The 24,465-nt window shown below is 39.5% G+C and overlaps 1 protein-coding gene across 1 annotated transcript in view; it reads right to left on the bottom strand.

Annotated features, from left to right (window-relative positions):
• Window positions 1-24,465, bottom strand: part of grik3 (glutamate ionotropic receptor kainate type subunit 3) — a 219,594-nt gene that overhangs the window by 65,702 nt on the left and 129,427 nt on the right. Inside the window, exons 6-9 of the mRNA XM_079837898.1 lie at window positions 24,169-24,339; window positions 18,150-18,293; window positions 13,322-13,429; window positions 8,512-8,625 (exon numbers count right to left, since the gene is read on the bottom strand). Of these exons, the coding sequence (XP_079694024.1) occupies window positions 8,512-8,625; window positions 13,322-13,429; window positions 18,150-18,293; window positions 24,169-24,339 (537 nt within the window). The remainder of the gene's footprint in view (window positions 1-8,511; window positions 8,626-13,321; window positions 13,430-18,149; window positions 18,294-24,168; window positions 24,340-24,465) is intronic.

The following is a 24,465-nucleotide window of genomic DNA, read 5'->3' as shown; positions in this document are numbered from 1 at the left end:
AGATGTGATGTACATAGAGCACCTTCTATGACCCAGACATCCCATAAACATCCTGTATCCACAATATAAGGCTTGATGGGAAGGCAGATCCAGGTCACATTGGCCAAACCAGTTGTCATCCTCCCCATCAGTTACTACACACATGAGCCATTCCCATCCTCTCTACACTCTAAAACATCTTGGTTATTTTTTTCTACCCAAATCCTGGGTTGAGATTTTTTGGGGGGTTATATTTTTCAGTGTTTGGGTAGTTTTTTGTGTTGTGCAGATCCTGGGTCAGACGTAACAACCCAGTGTTTGGGTAGTTTTTGAGTTACTCAGATCCTGGGTCAGATGTAACAACCCAGTGTTTGGGTAGTTTTTGTTTGACCCAGATCCTGGGTCAAATGTAACAACCCAGTGTTTGGGTAGTTTTTGTGTTACACAGATCCTAGGTCAGACATAACAACCCAGTGCTTGGGTAGTTTTTGTGTTACACAGATCCTGGGTCAGATGTAACAACCCAGTGTTTGGGTAGTTTTTGTGTTACTCAGATCCTGGGTCAGACGTAACATTTAACTTTTTAGAGATTATCCATATAAATCTTTGCTAAATCCTGGCTGTAATAATCCCAATTGCAGAAGGCTCCGGAAGTGCATAAACTTGCACAAGATCCGTCTGTCTGTATCCTTGCTGTTGGGCCTGGACCAGATTCTGCAACATCTGCAATGATGTTAAGTGCAATACCTCACTGCAGAGATCACTACCTAGTGTATGATTGATATGCCTTTCAAGAGAATTGGAAAGGCATCTGACGGGGCTGCTGCCAAAACCGTCCAGAATATATCTTTTAAATTGCAAATTATACCACCTAATCTGCGGATGCGTTCCCATTACAACACTGAATTACTGTTTTTATGGAACCATGTCAGTATCTCAGCTTGTGCAGGTTGCTGTACTTCAGTTTCTCATCTACAAACAGATGGTTTAGTGGAACTGTTTAATCAGACTCAAGCCAGTGTTGTCTTAAAGTGGGAGCAACTGGGATTATTCTTCAAAATTGACATCTAAGTCAAGCTCCAAAGCCAACAAAGGGATTTGTATATATTGAATTACTCTTTGGAGACACCAGCCTTGCAACATTCAAGACCTTCCCAAAGAGCCATGAGACAAACCGTCTTTGCCTTTTTATATTCAGACAAGAACGAGCAATAATGTTGAGCATGGCACACCTATCATCTAACTGTTCAGTTTTGGCTTCTTGGTATTTATCCATGCACGTTTTCTGAAGGTTGGGACCCATGACCTACTACATCTACCAATCAAGGGTGCGTTTCCCAAAGCCAAATATGGTCGCAAGTTCTGTCGTTACCAATTGTTAAGTGGAACTTGCAACCTTATTTGGCTTTGGGAAACGTACCTGACTGGGGCTAAAAGAGGAACGAGGGAAACCAGCAATGTAGACAACACAAAAGAAGTACATATGTCACACCACAAGTTTCATTCTGTACTGAGAATGGCTTCTGCTTAATGTTGATGGGCTATTGAGGAGGGAATTCAGCGGATTAGTCCTTGAAGAATCAGATACCTTGACCTGTGGCGTTTTTCGTAATGGATACAGATAAAGATGTTTTAATGATGCATTGTGTCAGCATCAGTAGTTATACAGTTATTTCAGGATTGCTCTATTTATTGCTTGCAGTGCTTCTGATCAGACTCACTCAAGGTGACCTTCACGATCTGGGTTTCATCAAACACACTGTGACACCTTTCTAGCCCTGACATCATTTTCCGTTTTTTTACAGAAATGACAGAACAAAATGACACAATACAGACCGGACAGAAATGCAAAGTATTCAGCTGGCAGGAGAAAAGAGGACTAACACTCCTGCGTGTTCATCCTTGGATTGAAATTGAGAATCAGTTTCATTGCAATTCTCTGCCCTGTCCAGACTCCTTAATCATAACAGATGCTTTACAGTGATGTGAACAAATCTTTCAAGTGGGATCTGTCAAGATCTGGGATCTGTGCGTTTTGAAAAGACACAGGTTTTCCACAACCGCAGAATATATAATACATTTGAGACCAGGGCTAGTTGTCACCCAGGAAAGTTTCTATTTCTATTAATATTTCAGCACTCTCAGAAACTAAGTAGGAAGATTTGGAGTCAGTTACATAAATAGTCCAATTACACAAATTCTCGCAATAGTTTTGTATATTGGTCTCCAACACCTACTTACAAAATTGTCATACATTTGAAATAAAAATTAGAATATATACCTCCAGGCACAGTTTATCTACATAATGAAGCTAACATTTAAACAAAAACTGAACTGTGTATATATTCAGGCAAAATATCAGGTTGTCAAACATGACATACTGCAAGTATCTTTTTTTTATCTAAATCATAAGTTCCATCTAAAATCCACTGATGAGCCAAAACATTTTGGTGAAGCGAACAGGTGAAGCGAATATTGTTGGTCATCTCCTAATAAGGCCACATATTGAAGGAATAAGACACTTTTTAAAAAATAGGCTCATTTTCCAACTCCCCTAGAGTTAAACAGTTGAGTTTTACCGTTTTCGAATCCATTCCGCAAATCATAGCTTATAGATCATTGAATCTGATTAGTCCGTTAGCATCTTGCTCAAAAATGACCAAAGACTTTCAATATTTGTCCTAATTAAAACTTGACTCTTCTGTAGTTACATCGTGTACTAAGACTGGCGGAAAATGAAAAGTTGTGATTTTCTAGGCTGATATGGCGAGGAACTAAACTCTCATTCCTGCGTAATAATCAAGAGCTGTGAGCCGTCCCATGAGTGCAGCGGCGCAATGATATTAGCCATAACATTGATATTCATTCATATCGGCCTAGAAAATCACAACTTTTCATTTTCCCTTGGTCTTAGTACAAGTTTTTTGAGCGAGATGCTAACGGACTAATAAGATTTAATGATCTATGCTATGCTAAAAGTGCTATCGCCAGACCCGGAGATTGGCTGAATGGATTCGAAAACGATAAAACTCAACTGTTTAACTCTAGGGGAGACGGAAAATGAGCCTATTTTCAAAAAAAGGGCAGTGTTCCTTTAAGGTCTGGGTTGATTAGAGGGTAAGCAGACAATCAGTTTTCAAAATCAATGCGTTGAATGCAGGAGAAATGGGCAGGAATGAAGATCGAAGAGTGACTTTGACAATGGCCAAATTGTTGTGGCAAGGCGACTGGGTCAGAGTACTTGGGCATCCATGTGGGCAACAAAGCCTATCCCGTCTGGTCCCGGCCAACAGAAGGTCTACTGTGTCACAAGTCGCACAAAATTTTAAAGATGGTTATGGGAGGAATGTGTCACAGCACACAGCTGCATGTTGCCCCCTGTCCACCGCCGAAAGGGCCTACAATGGGCACGCGAGCATCCGAACTGGACCTCGGAGCAGCAGAAGAAGGCCACCTGGTCCGATGAGTCTCGTTTTCTTTTACATCACATGGACGAATGTAACCAGGATCACTGTGGGACGAAGGCAAGCCGGTGGAAGGAGTGTCACGCTCTGGACAAAGTTCTGCTGGGAAACCCTGGGTTCGGTCATTCATGTGGACGTCAATTTGACAGGTGACAGCTGCCTAAAGACGGTTACAGACCAGGTACACCTTCTCATGATAATGGTGGCATTGGCCTCTTTCAGCGAGAGAATGCACACTTTGCTCAGTAATGGTTTGAGGAACATGATGAAAAGTTCAAGATGTTGCCCTGGCCTTCTCCAGATCTCAATCCATTTTGGCATCTGTGGGATGTGCTGGACCAGCAAGTTCGATCTATGGCGGCTAGGGTTGGGAACCGTACCACACACACACACACGCTAAAGCACGCGTACGTCTCATATGAGGACATGAATGAATGAACTTCATCAGCATTTCTTTGAGAAAAAAACGTTGGGTTGGGAACCGTACCACACACACACACACGCTAAAGCACGCGTACGTCTCATATGAGGACATGAATGAATGAACTTCATCAGCATTTCTTTGAGAAAAAACTACCATCATATCATAAACACACAGAAACTCAAAGCTCCTCAACCCATCAAAATAAAAGTTTGGTTTAACTTGACACATATATTACTGTTGTACAGTAGAATTTAGATACTCCTCAATGTAATAATAATACTAACACTAAATTAATATCAAAACTTTTTTTTAAGTAATAATCACAATGTTTCTTCCATGTTTTAGTTTTAACAGTATAAAGCTCAGTTGTGCAGCATGTTGTTTGACAAAAAAAAGTTTGTTTAATTTCATATATTTAAAAGATAAATTAAATTAATGTTTTATGTCTTCAATAGCATCCAATAGATGTTATTTACACTAAGTGAAAATAACATATATTGCTAAGTGAAATAGTGATATATTATATTTACACATACAAAAGTAGCAGTTCTTTGCAATGTGTAAATAGTAATTAGATGTTTTGACAGATACATACTATTTGCACCTCAGTCTAACCCTAACCCAGGATGCAATAATAATATAGAGTGTAAATGATTATATTTATTAAGATTATTAAATGGATGCCGCCTTAATGGGACAATAAAAGCCCTCCCTACCCCTAACCTTACCCACTAAATGCTTTTATTATTATTAAACGTTTCGTTAGGAACTTTATTTCCACTTTTAGAACAGTTTCTTAATTTTTATTGAAAATAAATGCCTTTCTGATGTGATATGTGATGGGAAAAGGGAGAAGAGCGAGCTCTGCAAAAGGCGGATCCTTAAGCCTTACGTTCTACTGACTACACCACTGAAGACATTGAAATACACAGGCATTTCTTGTTTGGCACAACCAGGCATTGTTAGGCAAAGCTAGTGTGAATAGCACTTGCCAACAAGGCACACAATTTGCACTTGGTGTAAAAAAATGGGATACAAATTTCATCTAGTGGAAACGTTTGGTACTGCATCCAAACAAAATCTTACTGAAAGCTTATTTTTTGAGATATCACTCAACCTCAATTTTGTAACAAATTTATGGTGTTGATTTTCTCACCTTCAAAACCAAGATCCTTAAGCCTTATGCTTTACTGACTACACCACTGAAGATGTTGGAACATGCCTGCAATTTTTTTTATCTTGTTTGGCCCAACCAGGCATTGTTAGGCAGAGCTAGTGCGAATAGCACTTGCCAACAAGGCACACTATTTGCCCTTAGTGTAAATAGACACTCCAAAAAATAAAATGGTCATTTTTATGCATTCAACTCATTAAGTAGCTATTAGCCTTCTATTTACTGGTAAATATTACAGTAAACAAACATCACAGACAATGGCAGACAGCGACCAAGGCAGCGCTGGCATAATGTCAATAACACTTCTATAAATAACTTCCCTAAAGTACAGAATAAAGAACTGAATTTCAGGTACAGGTACCGCAGCATGCGGAGGACCGGCAGCATATCATAATGTTTTGGCTCATCACTGTATGTGCTTATAGCTTCAGTTTCTGGAGTTAAAAGTGTGACAACTAGCCCCAGTTTCCCCTATAAATACATTATAAAAAAATATTAATGTTTGTTGACATGAGATCTTCTCATATAAAGGATATTTATATATTTTGAACAAATTATGATTGAATTGAAGGTGTTTTTTTATAAAATTAAACTGTGAATCATGGGTTTAATTGATATAGAATGAAACAGAACGCAAAACTTTGTAGAAGCTGTCCAATTATCTTAATCAAAAAGTTTGTGTGGCCAAAAATAAAATAAATAATAAATCATCTCTAACAGTTGTTACCATCTGTTCTAAGCCCAATCTGTAAAATCCCCTAAGGTTTGGTAGCAAATCAAAGTTTTTAACACCCGCTCCCTCTTTTTTCTGCATGAGCAGTATCAGAAAGGAAACGGTGAAGTACGACAACAGCCTAAAAGTTTATGGATTTTACCTTGCAATAATATGATCATATTATATTTTTACCACACATTTAGATTTGGGTGAAGGGCAAATGTTTTCTCTGGCATATTTCTGAAGGATGTTGAAACACCATAATTTCCATCTGTCATAATTGTTATGTGTGCAAGGTTATTATTCATTCATATTCATATTCTTTTCTTTTTTTTTTTACCTTTGACTGACCCTTCTTCAATACCCCAGTTTAATGCTTAAAAAACCCATCACTACTAGAAAATCACTGATTATATCCTATCAAGACCTTAACTCATAATTATAGCCTTGCAGCTCAATCCACGTTTAATAACAGTGTTTATCCCTGTTGATAACTCATATGCTTGTCCAAAATAAGTCCACAGAAGCTGTTGTCAGTCCCACAAAATCCCAAAACAATTCTGCGACACACATAAATGCAGCCCTCAGGGCGTCTGTGAGAATGGGACGTTTATTTTAAGACGTGTCGTTTGTGCGATTATCTGGCAATGGGTAAAGCAGAATTTCTCCCAGCATGCATCTGCCTGTAACAGGAATAAGTTAAGGCCATGCGTCTATAATATATCTCTGAAAATATCTTAGAATGGGTCCGTGTCTTTCTGTAATAAGTGAGCGGATGGAATTAAGGGTTATGTCACAGTTATGTTCAGTTTGTTTTCAACATGTCCCATGTGTTCCTTTGTCATATTTCCCGCCACAATCTGTCACCATGGACACTAACCACAGTCATCACAGCTGTTCGTCATTTTAGTTATTCATCGCTGTCTTCAGTTCATGGTCTGTTATTGTTGTCTCACACATTGGCTTGTTATTTGAATCTTATTAATAAACCCTGTGTTATCTTCATCTTCCTTTGACCTGAGCGTTACAGGTTAGTCATGCAAGCTTATTACTTATTTGTAGGGCTTTCAATCAATCTAAATATTTAATCAAATGAATTGCATCATTGGCATATTAAATAATTAGCTGAATTGCAGTTAACAGCATATAATCAATATTTGCTGAGACTAAAATAATTCAAAGACATTATTGTTTGTTGCAGACAAAACAAATCATAGATCGGCAATATGCATTACAAAATAGTGGCTTTAGAAGTCAATGTTTGTTTGAGCATACACTCTAAAAAATGCTAGGTTAAAAAAGATTGTGATGTAACTTTGATTTTCCAAGCTCACTTTAAGTACTTCGATACTACAGCAAACACTGCTAGCCGAACTAATAATGAAATAAAATAAGAGCAAATACTCAAATTACACGTTCTAACATTAGAATTCAGGTACAGAAATGAATAATTAGGCATAATTAGGCATAGTGTTAAATGTAAAATAACACTATTTGTTCACTGCAGAAATTAAATATAGATTAATCTTTGTTAAAGCTGTATTGTTGTTTTATTAACATTACTGACACAAACAGCAGCAGGAATATTAATTATTGATAAGTGAGAGCCAATCACGTAGTCGGAAATTCACATCGACCAATCAGATGTGGTTTTCGGCTGTAGATTCCCCGGCAACCTTTCGCAGTTGGTTATTTCTACAAAGGAAATGCCCATATTTGGATTAGACAGCGCTGTGTGTGAGACTGAGAGCTTTATAGCAGTGTTAATTTTGACAAAATTTTGATTTAGTTTTAGTCATAGTCTTTTGACTAAAATGCCATTTAGTTTTAGTCATATTTTAGTCACCTGAATTGTTTTTAGTTTTAGTCTATTTTTAGTCTCCTAAAATTTAATGAGTTTAGTTCAATTGTAATACATTAAGCATTTAAGCATTACATAACCGACTGTCACTTGAACTGACATTTTGACATAATTTTGCTTTTGACATTAAAAATACACGAAAGAGCTCAATTCACTTTTTTGTTTGTTTTTTAAAAACATCTATATAGTTTTATAACTGTGTATTTCTGTTTTAGTTAGTAGGCCATATCAGGTTAAGCTAAAGCTTCAAATAAGTTTGTTTATTTTTTTTTTATTTCAGTTAACATTTATTTAATTTCAAGTAATGAAGTTTTTTTTTAAATGGTTTTAGTGAACTATTATAACCCTGATACTTTATTGACTATGTGTGAAATACTGGTCTTTCCTCCTGACTATGAATTAAATGGGAATGAAATTAAACACAGTTTATTGTGTAAGCAAAAACAAATATATAATGCGTGACTTTTAATTATAAATAAGCTCGAAATAAACCGAGACTATTATTTTGAAATGTCTGCGCCTTACTATTGCAATTCAAATGGCTTGAGAACTGGCACTCTCCCTTCAGTTGAGAATTACACTAAGTTCTGCTTAGTAAAACAGTCAGGGAAGATGGTCGAGGCTCAAACTGTGTTTCAAACAGGGGAAGACATCTTGTGTTGTTGATTCAGCCAGGTCAATTTATTTCAAGGACTGAGACGCCGAAAGGGACAAAGCTATTTGGCATTTGTGTGAGAGGAAATGAGAATCTGGAGCATGTGCGTTTCATTACTTGAAAAGCAGCCCATATGCTGACCTGAAACGAGGTAAGAAACGCTAGAGAAGAAAGTGAAATTTTGGGAGAAAGACAAAATGCACTCTCCTTCACACACAGGCGTATCTCGATGACCTTACCAGGATGGTGGTGATGAGCAGCGAGCGGTTGGAAAGCGAGTCTGTGATGTTCATGCCGCTCTGCCGGGGGACCTCGGTGATGTTGAGCCCCCCAGATGCACTCCACTTCCCCACCTAGAAAAGATGACATTTATGTAGTCAGAGCGGGTTTCACGTACCTGTGTGAGCCCATCTGACTGCATTAGCGGCCCTGTGCCGAGCTCGTCCTGAAGCATTAGCTGATTGGCTCTTCTGTTTTTATGCCAATAGGTCTGTGCATGAGTAGCCGGGCCCTTGCATACGCTCTGAATACATTAACATAGAGGAAGGGCAATTCCACCAGAGGAGATTGCTTCTCAATTCAATTCTGCACAAGAAAATGTTGAACGAAAGAAAAAGCGCAACTTACGGCATGAATTACTATCTGATAACACTGTCGCGTTATTAAAGGTGTTACGTTTTTTCCGGTGTTCAAATATTCAGATTAAAATTGAACCATATTGAACCATAGTTTCGTTTTGATTGGAGCCATTTACGGCCTTTTGGCTTTTTTGTGCTAATTATAAGGGCGGACTGAGCATATATAAATTCAACTCAGTTAGTTTCTCATTAGGAGAAGTCTGGACAGTGAAGAAGCGTGAGCCATAAGTGTTTTTGTGAATACTCAGCGTATTACTTGCCTAACAGGAGGATTCATTTGGATTTTGTACTCATCCATAATTTATACTGTCATAGGAAATTGTTTTTGAATTATAACCGCGGCTGTTATGACCGCGTTGTTATTGCGTTGTTATAAAAAAAATAAAAATGTCTATTTCCTCCCTATTCTAGCTTGTGCTGCTCTCTGTAATGTCCAAAGATTTAGTATTTTTTTTGCCTCTTTATGACGGATCGCGACCTGTATTCCTCAGTTGTACGTCACTTCTATTAAAATCTGCTAAATTAATAAATGTAAATGTAAATTTCAGTGAATAGGTCAGCGCTCATACTTCGGTTATACTGTTCGGTTATGAATTGTATGCAACACAAAAACACGTGATCTAAATCTGGCTAGAAGCTCATAACCGAATGCAGGTGCGTCCACACACAAGTGCTCGTGGCTGTGTTTACATACTTCAGGAAAGTATGCTTCTGGACTCTAAACATGAATCATCTTTACTATTATATGTATATTTTATTTATTTATTTCTCTAACATCATCGAGTTCATACTAAACCAGGAAGACACAAAAGGTGTGTAAGTGTATATATATCCCATATACAGGGTTTGAGGTTTTTGCTCAGCAGCCTCTGTGTCTAGAGGTTTCCCAGAGTTACTAGCCACTCAATATTTTCACTGACCACAATTTTGACATCGATACCGTGGGGAAAAACTGCCATATATATATTCTTAATGTCTCATAATTTGTAAGCAGGTTTATTAGGCTGCTGTCACTTTAAGAGCTGACGCACGGATCCATTACACTGTTACACAAGCATTTTCTTTCTCAATTGTTTACTGTCACTTAAAAAAGAACTGACTGTGTTTACGTGAATACTTGCCGAGATGACATTTTGACATTATTTTGTGTGTATTTGACTGTTTTTTTGTGTGTAAAAAGACTCAATTTTGTCCTGAGAGGCTTTATGTGCACACACTTTGGGTGTGAATAGAAAATCTGAGGGAATGAGTCAAATTCACCCTTCGCTGCAAGTTTGATTGACAGGCGGTCTGACCAATCACGTCGCCGAATCTGTCGTTTTGTCCGACAAAGCAATCAGGAGAATTAGTAGATTAACGTCGGTGGACTTGAACTTGGAAAAACGGTGACATCTTTCCGCGGTTGAAACAACATTTCTTTTAGTGTTCATTCATGTTTATTTCATGCTTATCAATGAACTAGAAGGAAGAGATGATCGGTTCACGAGCAGCTTTAACTGAGGCGCTACAGTGATCACCACACATTAAAGAGCCACAAAACGCTATTTATTGTTCAGATTTCTTAAAAAAATTACAATTTCAAAGTTGAGACTTTATTTCGTATCAAAAGTATAACTTGCTCTGTCCTGTCTGTTGGCGTGTTGTCGGTGTCCTCTTTGCTCCGCGTTGTATTTTCTCTATGTGAGAACATGTGTGTGGTGTGAGAGCGCCATGGCTTGTCGGACATAGCAACAGTAACTAAAGAGGGCGGGTCTTTGCGAACGGTCAATTATGAACAATACGCACAATCCCACTGCAAAATCCAAGCCCTGTAATAGCAACAATACTCATCCGGTGCAAATTAAGCGAGTGCGTGGTATAATAAAGTAAGTGTAACACTACATTACACTTAGTTTATTATACCAGATGCCTTTTTAAAAGACTACAATTGAAAAATGTATATATTATATAAAATTGTCCGACAAAGTGTCTAGTAGGAGTGACTGCGTTACATTCCACGCTGGAAGGTGTTGATGTCAAGACCTGCATATACTGTATATATATATATACACTCACCTAAAGGATTATTAGGAACACATACTAATACTTTGTTTGACCCCCTTTCGCCTTCAGTACATTATCCTGCTGGAAGTAGCCATCAGAGGATGGGGACATGGTGCTCATAAAGGGATGGACATGGTCAGAAACAATGCTCAGGTAGGCCGTGGCATTTAAACCATGCCCAATTGGCACTAAGGGGCCTAAAGTGTGCCAAGAAAACATCCCCCACACCATTACACCACCACCACCACCCTGCACAGTGGTAACAAGGCATGATGGATCCATGTTCTCATTCTGTTTACGCCAAATTCTGACTCTACCATCTGAATGTCTCAACAGAAATCCAGACTCATCAGACCAGGCAACATTTTTCCAGTCTTCAACTGTCCAATTTTGGTGAGCTTGTGCAAATTGTAGCCTCTTTTTCCTATTTGTAGTGGAGATGAGTGGTACCCGGTGGGGTCTTCTGCTGTTGTAGCCCATCCGCCTCAAGGTTGTGTGTGTTGTGGCTTCACAAATGCTTTGCTGCAGACCTCGGTTGTAACGAGTGGTTATTTCAGTCAAAGTTGCTCTTCTATCAGCTTGAATCAGTCGGCCCATTCTCCTCTGACCTCTAACATCAACAAGGCATTTTTGCCCACAGGACTGCCGCATACTGGATGTTTTTCCCTTTTCACACCATTCTTTGTAAACCCTAGAAATGGTTGTGCGTGAAAATCCCTGTAACTGAGCAGATTGTGAAATACTCAGACTGGCCCGTCTGGCACCAAAAACCATGCCACGCTCAAAATTGCTTAAATCACCTTTCTTTCCCATTCTGACATTCAGTTTGGAGTTCAGGAGATTAACTTGACCAGGACCACACCCCTAAATGCATTGAAGCAACTGCCATGTGATTGGTTGATTAGAAAATGGCATTAATGAGAAATTGAACAGGTGTTCCTAATAATCCTTTAGGTGAGTGTATATATATCTTTGTGTTTTTTCAGCAGTCATATCTTAATCAAACAAACAATAAAACTACAATCATGACAAGAGACATTACTCAATATCAGCTTGCAAGCTCTTTGTTTAACTCTGCGGTGGGACCAATCCAGATGATTATCAATCAATGAATCTATTTCAGTCGGAGCGCTCTGCCTCAAGGGGTATTAGAAACTAAAGAATGCTCATCATTAATTAAGGTACACACACATATAGGCAGTAGAGGGAGTTGAAATAGTAGTACTGTGAATAATCCCACTAATATCAGCACAGAGTGAATCTGAGCAAATTAAGCCATTTTTGCACAAACAATCCCCTGCAGCGAGAAAAAGGAAGTCCTGCATATTGTTCAGTCACTCCTTATCTATCTCTGTCCGGGGGCGTGTGGCGCTGCCCCCAACCGCTCTCATATTCATAAAGCCCGAGAGTTACGCAGGTGCAATAAACACCCGACATATGCATGTGACTGACTGTGCAAATTCAGCGTGATGCACATTTCACATGATATGCTAAGCCACTATGTTCCATTATTGCAAATTGACTGCAATTAACTCAATTCATTAAAAGTGATTATCAGGGGAAGGAGAATTATTCACGTTGCCGACAGCGTTACCTGCTTATTCCAATCTAAAATGCAAGTTAATATACTCTTTTTTTCTACTCCGAGAACATTTAATGTGTGCATGTTACTGGGAATTGCACTGGGATTTTGTGGATGTGTTTGGTGCAGTTTATTGGCTTCTGTGTTTTTTCTATTTTGTGTCCACATGCCGTGCGAGAGTCAAACTTCTAAATGAAAATTTAATAATAAAAACTAAAATAATAGTGCTTATCATGCATTGCTTGCACTTCTTTTCACAAAAGTGAGTGTGGATTTGCACAGCTCATTACTGCACAAACGCATGCAATGTGTAACTTCAGCTGGTCATTAACGGAGGCTTGTAATTAACAGTTCTTTGCACACTAATCCAATTTGCTTTATGATCCACTAACTTATGCTTATGTTTAAACACCTCATTTACTTCCTTGTTAGGAGTTCAATTAAACGTAAGACACAAATTGCTCTTTATTTGCACAGTAACGTGACCACATGAGACGAGGTACAAGAGGTTTACGTGAGACGGAGATCAGGTTATCTGAGGGGAGTAATTCTCTGCAATGACGCATTTTTGTTCTTCGGCAACATGAAAGTTTCTGGCATAATCGACTATGCAAATCAAAAGTGACTTATTACACATTGTTTAACAGCCGAGCATTAGCAGAAGAAAACAGCTTTGGATCATTTTATCCCTCCTACTGTGAGCATAAAGACATAGCAAAAGCGCTATTGTTATATGCAGTATGTGCTGTATGTTATGTCTGATTTGAGACGGTTGTGGTGCTTTACCTTTTGAAGGCCATCCTCCTTAAGACTCACAATGTCCAGATCGAAGTCGGTGCGCAGACCTGAAGTTCTGTTGAAGCACAGTCGCCCCGTCAGGCCGTCCCAATGAGACTTCAAAGACACACACACAGATTTCAACCATTAAAACACACCACTCTTCAGAATTTAAGTGCCATTTCAAATTCCCAATTGCGTTTAATTTAAATCAACAAAAGGATATAAATAAAGTAGAATTGAATGAAGTGTCAGTTTCTCAATATAACCTATGAATAATAATATATATGAAGACTTCAGATGCAAAAGCCTTTAACTCCGTCTGATGTTTTTCAATAAAATAAGCATTTTTGTCAGGCTTCTATGTATAGGTTTCTACCTAAGTACTGGTACTTCTGAATGGGCTGAGGCTGGGATTTAGTGGGTTTGATCTTAAAGTATTTTATGAACGTATACTATATGCAGAGAGCATTCACTCAGTACCGTTATCTCATTTTTGACCAAAATGGCTTTTAGAGGCTTTTGCATCTGAACTCTTCATATATATATATTTCTTTTTTTTTGTTTTGTTTTGTGAGGTAACAATTTACCTAAAGCCTTTATATATATGCATTATAAAATAATTTGGTCACACTTTAGGGTCCAACTCTCATTATTGACTAGCTATAAACTACTAATATTTACTGCTCATTAATAGTCAGTAAGGTAGTGGTTATGTTTAGGTATTGGGTGATTAAGGGATGTAGAATATGGTCATGAAGAATAAGGCATTAATATGTGCTTTATAAGAACTATTAAACAGACAATATCATCGTAATATACATGATAATAAGATACTAATTAATAGTGAGAATTGGATACTAAACTAAAGAACTTTAATGCATCTAATAGTGCATCGTATGGTCTCATGAATAAATGTAATTGTTATAATACATAATAAATACTCATCTATTCATTGAACACCCCTTTATAAAGTATAATGCATTAAAACAACCAATTTCAGATGTAACAAGGAATCCGCAAATATTATAATGCATTTTAACATATGCCGATCAGGTATAACATTATTTCTAATATTGTGTTGGTCCCCTGTTTGCTGCCAAACAGCCCTGACCCATCGAGGCTTGGACTACACTAGACCCCTGAAGGTGTGCTGTGGTATCTGGCACCAAGATGTTAGCAGCAGATCCTTTAAGTCCTGTAAGTTGTGAGGTGGGGCCTCCATGGATCGGACTTGTTTGTTCAGCACATCCCACAGATGCTCGATTGGATTGAGATCTGGGGAATTTGGAGGCCAAGTCAACACCTCAAACTCGTTGTGCTCATCAAACCATTCCTGAATAATTTGGGCACCCTGACTGGTCAGCGGCTGTGCAGCCCCATACGCAACAAACTGAGAAGCTCTTTGTATTCTGACACTTTTCTATCAGAACCAGCATTAACTTCTTGAGCAGTTTGAGCTCCAGTAGCTCGTCTGTTTGATCGGACCACACGGGCCAGCCTTCGCTCCCCATCAATGAGCCTCGGCCACCCATGACCCTGTGGCCGGTTCTCCACTGGTCCTTCCTTGGAGCACTTTTGATAGAGACTGACCACTGCAGACCGGGAACACCCCACAAGAGCTGCAGTTTTGGAGATGCTCTGACCCAGTCGTCTGGCCGTCACAATCTGGCCCTTGTCAAACTCACTCAAATCATTACGCTTGCCCATTTTTCCTGCTTCTAACACATCAACTCTGAGGATAAAATGTTCACTTGCTGCCTAATATATCCCACCCACTAACAGGAGATGAAGAGATCATCAGTGTTTTTCACTTCACCGGTCATAATGTTATGCCTGATTAGTGTACATTATGAATGCCATTATAATGCAGTATACAGTGCTTCAAGTAAAGTGTTCTCAAATGGGCTTGATATTTGGTGATATTGTGCGGTGTTAAATGTTTTGACGGCACTGAATTAGCTTTAGAGAAATATGTCTAACCAGCTGATGAAAATGTATTCTACATATTAGGGAGAAAATAGGAAAAAATAATCAAAATGAATGATGTAGCCTAATTTATGTTTTGTTGGACTAATGAAAATCGTCTGTTGTGTGATTCAGTAAATTCCTCTTCCTGCCATGTTAATTCATATTCCATTTCAACATCCTGCAGTGTGTGTCCAAATCCATTCAAATTCACACTCATGGATTGAAAAGGAGCCAGTTTTTGTCCAAGTACGGTACACATACTTGTGAGTGCACACACACACGGCTTCTATTTCCTTTTTAATTACATTTTACATCCCAGCGCCTCAGACACATCTTCCCTCAAGACCTCGTCCTAATTAACGACCATCTCACTTGCAACAATCTCTAGAGACACAGAAAAAAATTACATTGCAACTCCTCCTCTCCATTCCTGCCTCAAGCTTAGAGCTCCGCCCCCAAACAACACACACCGATCCACAGCCCTCTCCATAACCTCTTCCAAATGAAACACCTCCGTTCTTTCGCAGGAGAGAGGGCATTTCACTGGAACTGTGTGTTCTCCGCAATGCCAAAGAGAGACAAAGCTCTCCACGCCAACTCCACAGCCCTCGTTTCGCTCTTCTCCCGCACACGCCGCTCCACAGAGCTGTGTTCAACAACTCTAATCTGCCTATTATGAGTCCCAATCAAAGTCTCTCTTGTGAGCTGGAATGAGAGCTGATTATGACGGGCACATTTGCGCTGATGAGAAAGTGGGACAGAGCGAGTTTAGTAGTGCAGGGCCAGAGCAGAACCAACGCAAACTCGCTGCAATCGACTCATCTACAGCACTTAAATGAGCCAATTCAAATGGATGGCGATTTTGTATCAGGTAAGATCCGCCGTTAAAGCGAGAGATCGCCTCTGAATAACGATGGCGTGTTTATCAGTATTAAGAGTGTTTGCTAATGACTAGTAAAGGAGCTAATGTAGAGGAATGTCTCCGATAAACATACATCAGAACGAGCATCATTGATTTATGTATTTTGCAGAAACCTAGCACTTTTCGCCAACACTTTACAATTAGTACACAGTAATAAAGCACTTAAATCATTTGCAAACTATTAGTTTTTAGCTAATTCATAGTTTAAGGTGAATTCAGGGTGATTGAGACACTTTTTCCAAGTCATATCAATGGCAAAAAGTGTCCCAATCACCCTAAGTTCACCCTACACTGCAAAAAATGCTTTTCTTACTTAGTATTTTTGTCTTGTTTCTGGTCCAAACTCACAAAGGCAGAAGAACAACAACGTGGGAACTTGTTAGAGACGTTAATAGCGGAAACAGTCACAAGTCCAAATCCCACACAAACAAGGAAATCCAGGAAACTAGGCAGAAAATCCAAACCATAACATGGGCAACATAATGGAGAGCTCAGAACTGCAGTGTGACACAAACTAGACTTTGCAAAGAATGACTGAAAACACAGGGCTTATAAAGGCAGGGGCTGACTCCGAAATCGCCCCTAAACCTTCATTGACTATTCCCTACATTAGTCCACAAATACAGTTCACTTGAAGGAGTGAATGAAAACGAGTGAGTGGATTACATCAGCTGTACAATCATTATTGCGGTGCATTGTGGGATTGAATGCACTCAACAACGTCCACTATGATTTCTGACACCACTACAAATGGCTGTCCCTTCAAATAATGCCCTATTTATGGGTATAGGGGGCGATTTCGGATTCAGCCAGAGTTAACTAGGTACATGAGACACAGCTGAAAGTAATGAAACACGAGTCAGGCAATGGATTATGGGAAATGCGGTTCATGATCAGATAGCTGTGGACTTCTGGTGGAGATCATGGGCACTCCAGCTAGTGGATGTGACAATTATTGAATATTAGAAACACTGTATACTTAGTACAACACTTGAATGTGGGTAAGTTTCATAAAAAAGCCATTTTTAAATTTCGTTGTGTTGTGCACTACTAGGGTGTAGTATTATAACTGTAGTTACAATTATTCATGAGACCATACAATGCATTATAAGGTGCATTTCAAGGCATAATTAATGCATTAAAAATACTTTTATAATGCTTTATACATAAAGGCTTCAAGTAAAGTTTTACCAATATTAATTTCAATGTTCATTTAAGTATTATGATTGGCTGAGCTTGTTTAAAGCAGTTGTAAAATACTCTATAAACACACACCTGTGACCTCATACTGCACTTCTGTGTGTTGCCATTCTGCTAAACATTGCTTGGTGGAATAAATATTATTTATCAATATAATAATACTTATAATACATTATTAAATTCTCGTTTTGGTGTGAACCTTACCAGGAATATAAATGCTTTATAAAAGCTCCACACTCCAAAAAATGCTGGGTTAAAAACAACCCAAGTTGGGTTGAAAATGGCCTAACCCAGCAATTGGGTTGTTTTAAGCAAACATTTAACCCAACCGCTGGGTTAAAATGACCCATTCACTGGGTTAAAACAACCCAATCGCTGGGTTAGTCCATTTTCCACCCAACTTGGGATGTTTTTAACCCAGCATTGTTTAGAGTGCATGAAGCTGTGCTTTACAGTGTTTTTAGAACCGCTAAGGGGGTTGAACCTAACAACAGCCCTTCTAAAATGACTGGGATTATTGCTTTAATCATCGCTAAAGTGAGCTTGTATATGGTGGCCACCATATAAAATGAATGTGGTTTAAAATCAAATGATAACCACTATAAATGTGCTTAAACAGGCTTCAGAGACAAGTGTTCAGCAGATAAACTAATACTGTGTTATTTTAACAATATCTTCTATCTTATCTTGTCTCTGGAGAGCAGAAGTGTTTGTGACAGCAGTGCCATGAGCGATTGTCATTACCTCTTTAATGAAACTCATGAAGCGGCCTCCGAACCTCCAGGGTTTGTGGCGGTGACACTGCAGCGAGTTGACAGTCATCTGCGGCGCATGCTGGTACGAGACCGACACGATGTGGACTGCGTCGTACGTCAGAGCAGCATCTGTCTGGAATAAATAGGGGGGCGATATGTCAGCTGAAAGGATCTGACAAGCGGGAGGAGAGCAAGACCTGACCAGTTGACAACCTTGTCAAACAGCAAACTGGGCCACTGCTCGGGACCATTAGCACACTTGAATCGAAATGGAAGAAGACCTTTAAATCAAGTCTGATGCTAGGAGACACTGTTGTACGAGTAACATGTTGTTGTTTTTGGATGTGGGAGACGTGGAAATCGCGTGGATGTGGGAGTCGTGTGCCCAACTTTCCATGGTTTACACCCAGGCCCCGATTAAGACCAGTATGTTTTCTACCACAGAAAGAATTTGTATTTTTCAAAATCTTAAAGCACAGAGATACAATGAGTATATACTGTCTGAATATTACATTTTAATATTAAGTGGGCCAATATATAAATATTCCAGGCTACAACGGCATAAATGCATTAACTCCAGATATGAGGTCAAAGCAAACAGGTTTCCAGAAAAAGCAACAACTTTTGAGCATATTCAACTGCCTTAAGGACTTTTATATATGTGCATTTTAAGGTGTTTGAAGGCTAAAAAAATGAATAATAAATAGCTTTCAAAACCATGTTAGTGAGCAGTAGATTATCTGTCATACCTGCTCTTCTTTTTCACTCAGTCTCCTTCTCTTAGCTGAGCTCTGGCTGATTTCATTGTTTAACATTTCTATCCTAAAGCAGCTGTCAAATATGAAATGTTTAGTTTAGCTACTTACATCTCGCACTGCGAATGCGAATTCGCACTCAGCAGCTTCTGTGAACATAAAGCCCGCCTACTTTAATTTGATTGGTCATCTCAAATATTTTGACATTGACAGGCAGGGCAGCTCAGATGAGAAGATATCCTTGCAGCACTAAAGTAGTGTTAATACTCTATTGGTCAATTATTTCACAACATTTATTATGTACACCTCGTAAAAATACAGAGGTCCGGACCTCGGAGACCTCATAGCTAGTCGTATAGCAGCCTATAGTTTACCTCAACACTTCACTTTACATGGTCGGAGCTATTCAGTCTGGTTCAGCTTCTCTACAGAGCCTTTACTGTACACATGATGATGGGCTTGTATCAAATTCAAAAGGATAAAGCGACTGCGTACAAAATAACAGTGCTTAATATGTGGGGGCGTGGTGGGGTTTGGCAAGCGGCCACCAGGAAAAGTTTAGGTGCTCCTGATCGACTGTCAATCATTTCCTCGGCCAATCACGGCCCCCTCTGTGCTCGGGCCCTTGGGCTTCAGCCCCACCTAGCCCTTATGTTAATCCGGCCCTGTTTATACCTATTGTTTTGGTGTGTTAACATGGTAACAAGCAGGCTATGGTCGCTTCATTTACAAATGAGATGAATTACATTTTAGTAAGTTTATTATTGTGCATGCATTCGTTGTTCTTTACATGAAGAACAAACATCTAATATTCAAAGAAGAACAATAAGTGTTTGACAACTTGTTTCTAACTCTGTGCTGTAAAATCATCAAAACATTCAGGAGTCAGGATCTGATTTGGTACTGCAAAATAAATTGTTTTGTATGAATAAAATTGGACCTCTCACTTGTTTTGCTGTGTTTGATTACACATGAGTGTGGTAATGTAGTGCCAAGGTTATAAATGGTCACATTTGGTTAAGTTTTGTCAGTGTTTTGTTAGCTACAAAGTAGCCCGACTCTCTTTGATTCTGCACTGCTATTTCTGTTGAGTGTGAGAAACATCAAACTGCAAACGCTGGATAATGCTACTCGTTATGAATCTGAGGCAGTGTTTTTACTATATTTATATTTATACAAATGTTGTGGTAATAATAATGTTATTCATATCAAATATCACAGTTTTTTGGTGATTGTAAGGAGCCCTGCATTTTATTAAGCAAATGCAAAGTAGAATGAAGAGCTGCAGAGTTTTACATTTTTACACTTCACACAGATGTTACAGTAGTTTAAATCTGCAGTCCGACTCAAACTCAGAGCTTTACTGTTCAATAACAACTTCCATGATACAAATGTAATGTTATTAACTACACTTAATTGTGAAATACAACAGCTATATAGTGGTCATTGCTACCTAAGCATCTGCAGAATCATGTGTTAGTCTGGAGCCGTGACTTTGATGGACGAAGATAAGGGACTCTATCTGCAGAATCCATCATGGAAGAACAGCACAAGACAACAGCAGGAGATTATAGTCTTCTGGCCACTTTAGCTCCTGTAACCACCGTGACTGGAGTTAATCTCTTTCCACAACCTCTCATACTTCGGAGCCAAATCCAACCACAAGTTCTCATTGAGACACACTCAATCTACAGCAAACAGGCTACAGCGAAGCATAAGGACTGTCAAACACAGTGTCCTTAACTCTGTTCTCCTTCCATTTTCATAACACTGTCTTCTAGTAGGGATAGGTACCGAAACCCCGGTGCTAAATTATGAAGACTGCAGTATCGATAAGCTCCAACGCTATCGGTTCTGCTGTCGGTACTGAAGAAATCAAGAAAATACACATACTATTTGTTATTAGACATTATCTTGCAAATTCTATCTTGCCAGCTGTCTCTATATGTGATAATGTCTGTGATGCATTTTTGCATTTAATTTGTATCTTTGTTTTATTTTATATTTATTGTGTTTATTTGTCTTTGTTCTTGTTGTATCTTATGCATAGAAAACATGCTGGTGCATACATAGATGTTCGTTTTGTTAAAACATTGCTGTTTGTTTTGCTATAGATATTTTACATTTCAGATTATAAAGCAATTTTAGTTGTGCTCTTAATTTGTTGTTAGTGTTGTTGTTGTGACCATTAAAGTACCGGATCGATAAGCAGTACCGGTAAAACCTTAATGAAACCCGTCCCATCTGCTGTAAGCTCAAGACAAGGTCAAAGCTCAACCTCTCTAAACTGAATGAAAAGGCTAAATACCCTCTACCTTGATTCCCAACAGAGGCAAGGAGATGGAGAAATGGGAAGACCCCTACTCAGAACCATACTTTAGGACAAAATGGGCTGGAAAAGTATGCAAAAATGGGAAATTCCAGTATTTGAAGGCTACTTTCCTCCAGAGTTTAAGCGAATGGGCTATATTATGCAGGACAGCAGCCCTCCCAGACCAGAATCACCCATCCCCGCTTTAGGTTCAATTGTTGGCAAACTATCTGCAAAAGAACATCTACTTCACAATGTATTCCCCTTCATGGCTGTCTAAAAAGTTTTACTCCCCACATTAAAAGATGGACAAGATATCTATGGAGATGGATATCTTCACCAACTCCAGGTGAAATGCTGGGAGCAGCATAAAACTTTGTACCTCACCAAACTGACCAAGGCTTTTGATCCCCCAAGCTCAGCTCATCAAAGAACTTTAACATCTACTGTGGCTTGAAGCAAAAAATGTATCTGCCCTCCAAACCTCTTCAGGCTATTTCTTTTCATACTCTTAAAACATTCCCTCTACATCAGGGATGGGCAACTCCGGCCCTGGAGGCCCAGTGTCCTGCAGAGTTTAGCTCCAACCAAATCAAACACACCTGAACAACCTGAACAATTCTTCAGAATTACTAAAAAGCTACTGACAGGTGAGTTTGTATCAGGGTTGGAGCTAAACTCTGCAGGACAGTCCCTGTTTTACATGTACCAGGGATATCCAATTCTGCTCTTGGAAGGTCGCTGTCCTGAAGAGTTTAGCTCCAACCCCAATTAAAACACCCCTGAACCAGGTAATGAAGTCATAAAGTATTACTAGGAACCTCCAGGCAGGTGTTTTGGGGCAAGTTAAAGCTAAACTCTGTGGGATAGTGGCCCTCCAGGACTGAAGTTGCCCATCCCTGCTCTACTTGTAGCAGGGGCATCCAATTCTGTTCTTGGAATGTCACTGTCCTGAAGAGTTTAGCTCCAACCCCAATTAAAACACCTCTGAACCAGGTAATGAAGGCCTGAAGGATTACTAGAAACCTCCAGGCAGGTGTGTTGTGGCAAGTTGGAGATAAACTTTGTGGGATAGTGGCCCTTCAGGACTGAAGTTGCCCATCCCTGCTCTACTTGTACCAGGGGGGTCCAATTCGGTTCTTGCAAGGTCACTGTCCTGAAGTGTTTAGCTCCAACCTCAATTAAAACACCCCTGAACCAGGTAAGCAAGGCCTTAAAGATTACTAGAAGCTTCCAGGAAGGTGTGTTGGGGCAAGTTGGAGCTAAACTCTGTGGGATAGTAGCCCTCCAGGACTAAAGTTGCCTTTCCACGCTCTACTTGTACCAGGGGCGTCCAATTCTTCTCCAGGAAGGTCAGTGTCCTGCAGAGTTTAGCTTCAACCCCAATCAAAACACCCCGGAACCAGGTAATGAAGGCATAAAGGATTATTAGAAACCCCCAGGCAGGTGTGTTGGGGCAAGTTGGAGATAAACTATGCAGGATGTTTGCCCCTTCAGGAGCAAGAATGGACACCCCTGACAAATACCTTCTGGAAATCGCACATGAAAGACACAAGAAAGTTTGTCTAATGCAGGGGTGTTCAATCCTGCTCCTGGAGGACCACTGTCCTGCAGAGTTTAGCTCCAACCCAAATTAAACACAGCTGAATCAGTTAATCAAAGTCTTACTAAGCATACTAGAAACCTCCAGGCAGGTGTGTTGAAGCAAGTTGGAGCTAAACTCTGCAAGACAGTGGCCCTCCAGGACCGACTATGGACACCCCTAGTCTAATGCCTCTGTTGACCCCAACAAGAACCAAACCACTCAATATATTCAACAATATTATATTTCCAACTCTACTACTGTCACCAGCCACAAAGCAACAACTCCAGCATCCACTGGACTCATTATTCCTGCAAAGACTTTGGACAATGAATAACAAGCAAGTAAATAAATGGTATACCATCCACTTGCCCGGTCTCTAACACATCCTATTGTAACAATCTCCTGGAGGGATGTGGCCTTGAAGTGTGTACATTGTTCAGGCAATGTGAGCTGCTCTAGATCGAGCATGTCTGCAGGAAGGATGGCCGTCCTTTATATCGACCTCGCCATTGGCTTCTTGTAACTAGGCAAAAAGTTGTTGTGATGATGTTGTAAGAGTGTTGGGAACATTAGACCAGATGGAGAAGTATTTTCAGTTGAAAGCTGGACTAAACTGTGGACAAATTTCGGACTGTATTCAAACATTCAACACACAGATGGATGTGGGCAAGAAATAAATGCCTCACATCAGTTTTATTAGCTGTCCCAGATGCAATAACACCTCCTAATGTGCATATTCCAGGGTTTTCAACATTGCACAAAAGAAATAAAGCAGTCCATCTTGATAGACAGTATATATGAAACACAAATGCATTTAGCGGAAGCAATGAAATGCTGCCACTGAAAGCATTTTTTTCTGTAATAACAGTACTCCTCTACATCAAAATAATCAGAAATCCTACAGCATGGCGTAGGAGTATTTGAACTACTGTGAAATAGATTAATAGATAATCAGTTGAAGCCAGGCTTTATGATATTATAGTATTCAACAATAGCAGAGTATAAGGCATACCATTTGTGATGATTAAATCAGAACTGCTGCGATCTAAAGGAACGTATTGCCTAGCCGAAAAGTAGATGTATTTGAGTATCACCATATTGCTCTCGACCATGGTAATTATTATTATAACAGAATCTAATCCATCTGAAACAGTTCACAGTCTTGGAATACATTAAGGATGAAATAGCTCCCATAAAGGTTATGTTTTAAGACTATGGATTAACATAACTATGGCTATGGATTCAAATGGATTCAGTGGAAGTGGAACCTATTTCAAAGCTTTTGTGTCATTGTTTAATTTGGCATTTATTTGGTGGTTAGCTGGCGGTGACATTCAGGGAGAAAATGGAAGCATACCGTCATGATCCCTTCCAGGAGACCAGAGTCTGGTTTTGGGGGGATCTGCCTCTCAAGGGACCACTTCTCCACAATAGAGGCAACCTGAGGATTTTCCACATTTAGGATGCGGAAGCCGGTCATATTGACGCCACAGAAGCGGTACGGCTCCAGGTTTATGGCCATGAGATCCTAGAGGAAGAGCGAGAGAGAGAAAATATCTCATTTAACCGTCCTGAATCAGGCTTCATTGTTGCTGGGTGAGAGGCTTCTTGTCTCTTTGTCCCTTAATAAAAGCAGGAGATAGAGAAGGATAGA

Source organism: Gobio gobio, assembly GCF_949357685.1.
Source record: "Gobio gobio genome assembly, chromosome: 15".
NCBI lineage: Eukaryota > Metazoa > Chordata > Actinopteri > Cypriniformes > Gobionidae > Gobio > Gobio gobio.
The sequence above is the reverse complement of the archived record's forward strand: the minus strand, read 5'-3'. Positions and strand labels throughout refer to the sequence as shown.